The following is a 10,431-nucleotide window of genomic DNA, read 5'->3' as shown; positions in this document are numbered from 1 at the left end:
ACCTGTTAAAAGACATGCAGCAGCATTTTGTACCCTCTGAAGCTGGGAAATATATAAATAACAGACTCCTATATAAAGTGCATTACAGTAATCCAACCGTGTGGTCACAAATGCATGGATCACTGTTTCGAAATGCTGTCTGGAAAGAAAAGGTTTTACTTTGGCTAGCTGCCTTAAGTAGAAGAAGCTGGATTTTACAATGGCTCTAATATGTGCTTCCAGCTTAAGACCTGCATCCTTCTTGACCCCTAAATTTGTAATAACCAGCTTGACATACTGGGCCAAGGAGCAAAGATTAGTCAGGGAGTCTAGTGGATCTGCCAAAAACCACTACCTCTGTCTTATCTTCATTACGTTTCAAGAAATTTAAGGCCACCCAGGCCTTCAAATCTTTCAGACACAAAAACAGAGACCGAAGAGAGGTGGAGTCCGCATTCTTTAGCAGTACATATATATCTGTGTGTTGTCTGCATAACAATGAAAAGCAATCCCATACTTTCTAAAAATAGAGCCGAGAGGAAGGAAGTACAATAAAAAGAGTAAAGGGCCTAGAACTGAGCCCTGTGGGACGCCACACGACAGTGGAGCAGAGGAAGACCTATGGTACGGCAGCCGACAGGCGCAAACGCGCAGCAACAGAGAAAAGATGCAAACAAAAAGGGCTGAAAACGGAAGTGCTCCAGACCACTAGAGGGAGTCGAACAAAAAACAGCTGTGTCCGAATTTAGGGTCTGCATCATAGACATAATATAAGGATAGACCCTCATGGACCGCTCTCGCCTATTGTCGCTGACGAGATTTAGGGCGGCCATCTTGGAGCGGTCCACCGCTCCACTCAGCGTTATGTGTTTAGCAACACAATGATGTATCAGCGCATTTAATCGATCATAACACGCTTTTTTGTTTCTGTAAACCATATTCAAACATCTATCAAAGCTACATTTATAAATAATTGTATTATTTAAGTATGTTTTAATACATAGTTCATCATATTTAAATATGCTTAGTGGCTATAACAATAGAATAGGAATGGAATATTCTGATATCGATGTATGAAGAGCATATTACAAAGCACACAGCCGTTCATAATTTATTTAATAAATTATTTAGTAATATCAATACATATTTATATAACTATACAAACACTAATAAATAAAGATTAATAATGGCACAAATAAATAATGATTATTTGTGTCATTATTGAGACACAAATCAAAAAACCCACTGAATATACATATCTATATATGTATGCATCTATATACATACATATATAGATATGTATGTTTTCCAGCCGAGGATTTCCAGCTTCAGAGATTCAGCAGCTGATCAAGTCCAAAATCCGATGTGAGATTCATCCGTGCTGCAGTGAATCCGTCTCTCTTTATAGATTTCTCCCTCTTCTTCCTCACATCGTGTCTTTAGGAAACCTTCAAAACAAAAGCAGAAGATTTAGGATGTATCTTACTTTGACAGAGTGAAAGAATATAAATAATAGTCTTTACCACCTGTGTAAACTTTGCCGGTGAATGTTATAACACATAATATAAGTTTTATAATATGTGTTATATTGTTTCATGTCTAATATAGGCCCTTGTGTCAGATAATCTAAGTCAATGTTAGAGCATAATTAATTTTTTTAGATTTACAGAATCTCAGTTAGCCTTCATAGCGGGGCTGAACCCGTATTACACCAAGCACTGTAGCTAATATTAGCTGGTATCTCGCCGGTGGACATAAATACAGTAAAGTAATATTCTAATCACAATATATACACAATAATATGTCCATCTTACTTGTGAAATGTTGTCTGTGGAGCCCTCACATCAATAATCCATCGATCCGAACAACAATATCCCTCAGTGCTGAGGCATCTTCTGCTGTTTTGGTTGAGCAAAGCAGGAGGGACGACCCTTTTTTTTGTTTGCTGCATTTTATTTGCTTTTTGTTTGCATCTTTTCTCTGTTGCTGTGTGTTTGCACCTGTCGGCCGCCGTACTGTGGGCATCTAGACAGACACAAAAGTACGCTCGGCCAAATAAGATTTAAACCAATCCAGAACTATATGACCGATGCCCTCCCACTTTTGCAAATGGGAAAGCAGAATGCCATGATCAACTGTATCAAAAGCAGCTGATAAATCCAACAGCACCAAGACAACACAGTCACCAGAATCAGTTGCCAAAAGTATCAAAAACTTTTAAAGGAGCTGACTCTGTGCTATGAAATGGTTTAAAACTGGACTGAAAAACCTCTAAAATATTATGTTCACTAAGATAAGCCATTAGCTGATTATAGACTAGCTTCTCAAGATTTTTTTTTTAAATAAAAGGCAGTTTAGAGATAGGTCTATAATTCGCCAGAAGAGTAGGATCCAGAGTCGGTTTCTTAAGTAGAGGCTGCAGAACTGCATGAGGTTTAGGAACAACACCTGAAGACGGGCTGCTATTTACAAGAGCAAGAACTGAAGGACCTATAGTAAGAAAAACATCTTTAAATAACTGGGGTGGAATAGCATAATCCGGAGAACCAGTTGGCCTTAAGTGTCTAACCACATCCTGCAAAGATTGCACGGTCACTCATTCAAAGCTGCATAAAACAGCAGAACAAGGCACAACGACTGAAGGGTGATGAGCAGAGGGGAGAATCTGGGCCCGAATAGAAGCAACTTTCTCAACAAAAATGTGTAAAAAGCTTTCAAACCTAGTAGGTGAGGTCTCCATAAAACCACTATATGAGTCATTTAGGACTGAGTCAATAGTTTTAAATAAGATGGCAGGATTGTGACTGTTTGAGACAATCAGACCCAACAGGTGCCTTCTTGGGCGTCTTTCACAATCCTTTGATTACAGCGCCTGCATTCCTTCAGTATTTGGAGCGAGACCTGTAATTTGTCCTTTTTTCATTTGCGTTCAGCTCTGGGACAGTCTCCTGGCAGCCCGAGAAACCTCATTTAGCCAGGGCTCACTCTTTGGTTTTGAAAGTCTGATTTTTAGGTGCCACCAAATCCAGAGCTGCTTTACTGGTAGAATAAGATCATAGATCCGTCATAGATCCGTTATAGATCCGTCATAGATGCTGTTCAGGTAGAACCGCTGGCTGTGGCGGTGCGTCTCCAGCTGAGAGGCTTCAGACAATTAATGATCCACCAGGAGTCTGAACTGATGATCTTCTTCTCTTTGCTCCAAGCCCAGGAGATTAAATCAGCAATAAATTTCTGCTAAACCAAAAATACATGGACAACTAACCCAGGAATCCTTCCATAACCTGGAAATGAATAAAATCACAGCTAGAATGAAATTACACATCAGGCTTTTTAAAAATGTTACCTTTCAAATGCTTCTAATAACGAGTAATTCATTTCTAAATCAAATTATTTCATTAAACAATTCAAACTTTTGTATCAGGAAATAGTTTACAATAGATACAAGAAACTGTCTTGTTATACTATTTTGTTACACAGCATTGTTAATGTTAATATTATCATTACTGTTGTTAATACTGTTAGCACTAACATTAGCATATTATTGAATGTATTGCATTAAGCAAGAATCTGAAATGAATAGTTATTTAATAAATATTGAATGAACAATATTCATAAACAGGATGAGATAATTTTGAGATGTTTTTGGAGAAGGTTGGGTTTTAATACGTTTATACTTCTACCCACTCCTTAAGACCCTACTGAAGAGCAGGCACAGTGGCATGGGTGGGCATTGGGAGGCATTGGCCACCCATGTCCCCCATATCCCCCAATGGAGGCATTGGGGGACATTGGGGGGCATTGGGAGGCATTGGGGGGCATTGGGAGGCATTGGGGGACATTGGGAGGCATTAGGGGACATTGAGGGGGCGTCCACAGAATCAGCCATGCCCCCCTGGACTGGAAGCTGTTTGTTGTTTTTACCTCAGAGTGGCCAACTCTCTGTTATTTCTATAACGATTTGATACAGTAGGGGCTTCCGCACTTCGCATATCCGTGCCCTCTGTCACTTTTTTCAGCAGTTAAAACTGTTAAATCCATTGTTAAGGTTCTGTATTGATATTAGCTAGTCATCTTTTAGCTAACATTACCTGCATCCAACAGCTTTACTCAACTCAGTTGGTTAGTTTGGGGGGAAGAAAAACTGTACAAAGTTCTTTGCGTGTTGCTGGTTTGCTGCCGTGATTCTAACACACCTGAGCAGCTCCGCCCAGCAGCAGCAGGTCTCCGTCGCTGCCGCACAGGTGGAAACCCAGCGCGAGCGTCTCAGCGTTCATGCTGTGTTTGAAGGCGGCTCGGAAAAACAGGTTATGACGTGTTAAGCTTGTTAACAGGTAGCCTGTAGGCTGCTGGTGTTGTTGTCTACGTTCAGCTACATAGATTCATTTTGCCCCCCTAAAATAAGTCGATCCCCTCCTGTTAAACTCGTCTGGAGCCGAGGCTGTACTTGTAGTATTTTGTAGTAGCTTTAAGACTCAGTTCTGAACTGTAGCTATTTTTACTAAACCAATAAAATTACAAAATCACCTTCTCTCTCATTGTGCAACTAATTCTGGCCTAGTCAAAGGATACAGACCCTTAATATTAGCATCATTAACATTAGCATTTCTACAACAATAGAAATGCACTACAATGATGTTAAATGTATTTAAAACAATATGACAAAGTCTAGCAAGCTGCAGATGTGTTTATTTGTAGAGGTTTTTCAGTATCTGGTAGCTAGCTGTGTAGGTTAGCTTTACGTTAGCAATAATAAGCTAAGTGAGCTAGTTCCCACAAGCTATATCTGTACAAGAGATATAGCTTCACCACCTCTGTTCACCAAGCTAAATCCTGTTAGCCTGGGAGCCCATAGGACCTGCCCTCTACTGGACGCTCTGGGCATCACAACCTGATGTATCTGGATGGGTTTTCAGTTCTTCCATCTCCTCCGTTTGTCCTGCAGACGGCCACCGACAGCTCGTCCAACTCGTCTCAGAGGAGAGAGCCCGCCATGCACGCGGCACCGGCTCATTTCTGCGAGCCGCGCCGGCACAACTGCATCCTGGGACATTTCTATGAGCACCACCGGCCCTCAGACCACTACTTCCTGGACCCGGTGAGTCCGCAGCGCCTTTGTCCTGTAGCTTCTGCCTCAGGGCTACACAATATGTTTGCAAATATAATATCAGTGTGGAGAGCAGAAACTTATTCTTAAGTTCATCGTTTAGCCACTAGGACAGAAAATCATGGCAATAAAAACTCAAATGAGACACAAATAGCATTTCAAAAAACGGGCATATTTTGCTCCTGATATTATCGCCACCACAAGGTTTTCTTGCAGCCCTACTTGCATCAAGTTGTAGAAACATTGAGGTTTGTTTCTGGGACTCATGCGCTCCCCTCGGCTCTGGCAGGCGGTCCACATCTTTCCTCGTCACGCCAGCTTCCCTCTGGAGGATCAGGAGATCGTTCGCTTCAGTCCCCGTGAGCGCAGCTGGCTCACCGGCTACGAGGACTACCGTCACGCCAACGCCACGCGAGACAAGCTCCCACAGCCGCGCAACCCGGACACCTGCGTGCATTTCACCAAGAGCGACGCGCCCAAACGCGACTACACGTACCCGTACCCGCTGAGCTGCGGCGTGCAGCAGGGCTTCGACAGCAAGCCGGGCCGCCTGGAGGCGGGTGGCGGCCGCAGGGCGGTGGTGACGCTGCAGCCGCGGCCTCCGGCGTCCAAAGGGAAGTGTCACATGGAGGACGGGGAGCGGCTCCGCTGCGTCTACTGTCAGGACATGTTCAACCACGAGGACAACGGGCGGGGCCAGTGCCAGGAGGCGCCGGACCCCATCCAGACCTGCATCCGCCGGGTCAGCTTCATGTGGTGCGCCGACAGCCTGCTGTACCACTGCATGTCCGACCCAGAGGGCGACTACTCGGACCCCTGCTCCTGCGACACCAGCGACGAGCGCTTCTGCCTGCGCTGGACGGCGCTGGTCGGCTTGTCGCTGCTGGCGCCCTGCATGTGTTGCTACGCCCCCCTGAGGGCGTGTCATCGCTGCGGCGTGGCCTGCCGCTGCTGCGGCGGCAAGCACAGGGCCGTGGGCTGAGCTGCCGGAGGCCCCGCCCACTCAGCAGGCCCCGCCCACTCCACAGAGACCGTCACCGCTGTTCTTTCTGTTGTTGATGTGGTTCATCTGTAGAAGGAAGTGAAACTTCGTGTCAACTGTTGTGCTTTTTCTGTCACTCTGAGGACCAAAATGTCTCCATGAAAGTTTGGATATTTGGAGCCGCCAGGTTTCATGTCACCTGGAGAACGTCCAGAAGGATTCCTGCAGGTCAGTGAAGGTGGAGCTGAGTTTGTGGTGATGCTGTTCATCTGGAAGAAGCTGCTTCATTCTTTTGTTCAGCCAGAATATAACAGAAACTCAGACATTTATTCTACACAGAGGGATATTTCTGATATTTCTGGCTTACAGCTAATTATTAAAATTAGAAAACTTTACTTCCAAAAAAAGAAATAAAAAAGACTCCCCCAAACCTTCAGATGAGCTCTTCACTATTCTCTCAGTGTTGTTGGTTGTTCACCTTTTCTACACACTTTCTCCTTCCACTCAATTTTTCCTTAGTGGACTTGTACAGAGGGGTGTGTTAGCCGCCGCCTCATTCGCTGTTGCAGCTTCCCCTCCTTGTTGTCATGGCAGCAGTCTTCCTCATGACCGGATCGTTTTATTGGTCTGGTGGTTCGGGTTTTTCAAAATCTGAACAAGAAAACTGAAACTGGATGTTCATCCCTCTGTGTGGCATAAATATGAGACCTGATTGAAATTTACTTTTTTATCTTTCTAGAACTTAACTTGGCATTTTGGAAAAATAAAGTAAACATTCGTTACTGAAAAGTCCAAGATGGCCACCATGGTTGTGAAGGAGAAAATATGTTTGCACTATAATCAGCAGTGTCCACAGCTAACCAAAACGTTACATTTGCTAATGACTTATTCGCTAAACAAAAACCTTAGCTCAGCTACACTAAAGACATAAAAACATTAGCAGAGATAATGCTAACCCGCTAAACACAAAAAAATAGCAGAAGCTAACCATTTAGTTGCTAATTTGTATGAACAGTTTGACCAAATTTTAAAACAATTGGTGTGACATAAAATTCATCCAAGTCATGAAAATGGTTAACATTTAATAGCAATTACTGGTTTAAAAGGCTCAAAAATGATGACGGCCATGTTGAAAAATGGTCGTCACCCTGAAATTCAAGTGGCTGATGGGAAAAATGAAAAATCTAAGACCTGAATTTTTATGCTTATATCCACACTGGAATTTTTTTTTACAGTAGAATGATGCATTTAACTGCTTATTGTAATGGAGAATCTCTTGGTTTATCACACACACACACACACACACACACACACACCATGGCGGTAGGTAAAGTGTGTCAGCAGAGGCGCTGTGGTGAAAACCAGCCGATGAGTCCTCAGCTCAGCTGCTCGGTTCTGGAATAGGCCGTCAAAACACGACGAGGATTTTTGGGCCCAGATTCCTCAGAATTGATGATTTTGGCTAAGTGGCGTAAAGTTTGGAGGAGCGTTGCTGCTCTGCTGTCTGGAGCCCCAGCAGACGCGCTGCAGCAGATAACAGGAACACATGCAGATTATCACAACCTGGGTTAAAGAACAACTAACAGAAATCAGAGCTGAAGTTTGAAATTATTTTTTTATTGGTGTAACGACAGTTCCCCCAGCTCCCTGCCAGCATTTCAGAGCAAGTTTATAACTTGTATTAATACAGATATTTTTGATGCAACATAAGCTACAGAAACTGTAAAGGCATGAACTCTGCAGCAGGAAGCAGTCGACTCGACATCGGGTCAGAACCCGGTGGGGAAACGATCCAGATGTTTGTTCTGATATAAATTTATTGACGTTTCTGGGCTGAATGTGTTTTTAAGTGTAGCTTGACATCGGGACAAATGGCGTTTGGGAAATTCATCCGTGGTTTTTAAGTTTAACAGACGACGAGTTCAAGTCCGGTCCGGTCTGGTCCGTGTGGCCTAGCTTAGCAGCGCCTGCTAGCGCCTAGCTTCCTGGTTGTCCTTGATGTTCATGTGCAAAGTTATCCAGTTCCTGTAAAGTCATTAGCAATGCTAGCAGTTAGCATCATGCTAACATAGGCCACACAGTGCTGCAGTTGAAATGTTCTGCTGAAGCTCTGTGGCAAACAGGAAGTCAGGGTGGAAAACAGGAAGTCGGGACAAGATGAGGTCAGTTCCATCTGCTTTTCCAGATGTTTCCTGGTACAGACTGTAAAGTTGGTGGAAGGAAAACATCTGTGAAAACCGTCGGTGTTGGCCTTGCAGTCTGCAGTCTGGTCAGAGTGCAGCAGCTGGTTTCCCTCCAGAGAGAAGCAGCAGTCTGGACCGTCATGTTCGCCGTCAGAGACGAGTCCCCAATAAAAAATGAAGCATCCAACAGGAAGTGTGTCTGGCGTCTGAGAAGCCACTTCCTGTCCATGTGTCGGCCAGCACTGGCTCTCTCCAGGGAAAGTGCCTGAAGCCTCTTCATCATGTCTTCATCAGTCTAATAACTATGATGAAAAAAGCAAAGGTGTAGTCCATCAGTTTGTCTTTTTATACATAATCACATTTATACCAGTGTAAAAACGGAATATATGAATATATACTGTATATGTATATGTATCAGGTCAGCAATGTACATTTTTCAGTTCTATTTTTTTATTGTTTCTAAAATGATGGATGTCAAAGATACAAAGAAAAAGACTAAAATCTGAAAAATAAAATAAAAGCTCAAATTTACTGAGTTTGTTTTGATTTTATTGATTGCGACTCGTTATGCAACAAGTCCGAGTTAAAAATGTTCACCGGCACAGAGTTTCCAGGTGAAGGAGGTCAGGTTCCCATACATGCACAGGAACAACATGCATAAAGACCCGGACCAGGAATCGAACCCAGGACCATCTGGGTCCTGTTTGAAGCAGCCAATCAGCCGTCTGATTGGCTGCTTCAAACAACAAGTCAAAACAACTTCTTCCCAGGTTAGTAGGACTCCAGTCAACATGTTCAACCAACATACGTGGCGTAGTGACTTCAACTTTTACTCAAATATAAAGATAGACATATTATAATACTTAATATGCAAGAGTTATTTTGCATATTAAGTATTATAATATTTAATTTCCCTTTGGGATCAAAAAAGTATTTTTGAATTGAATCGAAAACCACTAGTAAAATCTGTAATTTTGTTTATATTTGAAATTGTGTAAATGTGTTTAATTTCTTTTTTAACAATAGAACCAGGAGCCGACGGCTGCCTGTTGGATTCAGGTGGACACGTTTTTTATTTTCCATGTTCTAACGCCCGAAATCACAAAAGAGATTTGCTGTAATACAGACCGCTACACGAGATCTTTCCTGCCAACAGCCATCTCTGTCTACAATAAGTCTTTGAAGACTTTGAATTAATGCTTTACAATAGCTTTTAATTTCCCTTTGGGATCAATAAAGTAGTTTTGAATTTAATTTAATTTGAAAACTACAGTACCCATGATTCCTTTAGGCCAGTATTTCCGGGTTGGTGGTATTCAGACGGCCATATTTGATTCGGTTACACTGTTCTGACAACTACTCGCTTCAAAGTAACGACAGAACCAGTCCAGAATCTCTCCGAACCACATTCAGCTGCTTCCACGGACGACACACTTCACAACCAGCAGGCAACCATGAATCCGGAATAGTAAGTCTGGTTCTGGTCCGGACTGACACGTCCAGGTCCGGTCTGAGCTGTCACTTCACCGGGGAGGCTAACGCCTAGCTAGCCGGGCGCAGTGTCGCCTTAGCTGCTTTTCTTCTCGGTGTTCAGTCATTAACATGACCGCCCGGCCGAACACATACCCACAGTCGTATAGTCGAAGTCAGAACCGGCTCCTGACAACGAGACTGAGCCGGGAGAAGGCCGAGAAATAACGGGAGTGACCGGTCCTGTCACACCTTGCTGTTAGCGGCTAACGGCTAACTGTGTTTACTCTTAATTAGTTACTGTGTGACCAAGGGGTAGGGACTGTCTGACGGGTCACTTACTTTCTGACTAGTTACTACTTTCTGATGGGTTAGTTACTTCCTGAATAATTAGTTGTTTTCTGACGGGTTACTTTCTGAGGGTTTATTACTTGCCTTAGGGATGGGTTAGTTATTCTCTATTCCAAAGTTGTTGATGACCCGTTTCCATGGAAACTAGAAAATGTTTAATATTTCTGATTTTAGTTTTTATTTTTGTCCTAAACAATGAAAATCTGCTGGGCCTAAGATAATTTAGCCAACAGGTGTATTTAAGTCCATTTGTTGTATTTACATTCAGTCACTAATTATAATTTTTAACTTAAATAATTAAATGATTACGAAATGTTTTGGGGGGGTTTAACTCAGAAAACAAAGTCCTTTATTGGTCT

At 43.0% G+C, this 10,431-nt stretch overlaps 2 protein-coding genes across 2 annotated transcripts in view; both read left to right on the top strand.

The window, feature by feature from the left end:
• Positions 1-8,420, top strand: part of LOC103132361 (sprouty-related, EVH1 domain-containing protein 2) — a 12,137-nt gene extending 3,717 nt beyond the window's left edge. The window contains exons 5-6 of the mRNA XM_007544159.2: positions 4,925-5,077; positions 5,376-8,420. Coding sequence (XP_007544221.1) covers positions 4,925-5,077; positions 5,376-6,068 — 846 coding nt within the window. The 3' untranslated portion in view covers positions 6,069-8,420. The remainder of the gene's footprint in view (positions 1-4,924; positions 5,078-5,375) is intronic.
• A 1,135-nt stretch (positions 8,421-9,555) lies between these two features.
• LOC103132363 (ras-related protein Rab-1A-like) overlaps positions 9,556-10,431 on the top strand; it is a 3,317-nt gene continuing 2,441 nt past the window's right edge. Inside the window, exon 1 of the mRNA XM_007544160.2 lies at positions 9,556-9,719. Coding sequence (XP_007544222.1) covers positions 9,706-9,719 — 14 coding nt within the window. The 5' untranslated portion in view covers positions 9,556-9,705. The remainder of the gene's footprint in view (positions 9,720-10,431) is intronic.

This window comes from Poecilia formosa, unplaced genomic scaffold (genome assembly GCF_000485575.1).
Source record: "Poecilia formosa unplaced genomic scaffold, Poecilia_formosa-5.1.2 Scaffold1016, whole genome shotgun sequence".
Taxonomy (NCBI): domain Eukaryota; kingdom Metazoa; phylum Chordata; class Actinopteri; order Cyprinodontiformes; family Poeciliidae; genus Poecilia; species Poecilia formosa.
The sequence above is the reverse complement of the archived record's forward strand: the minus strand, read 5'-3'. Positions and strand labels throughout refer to the sequence as shown.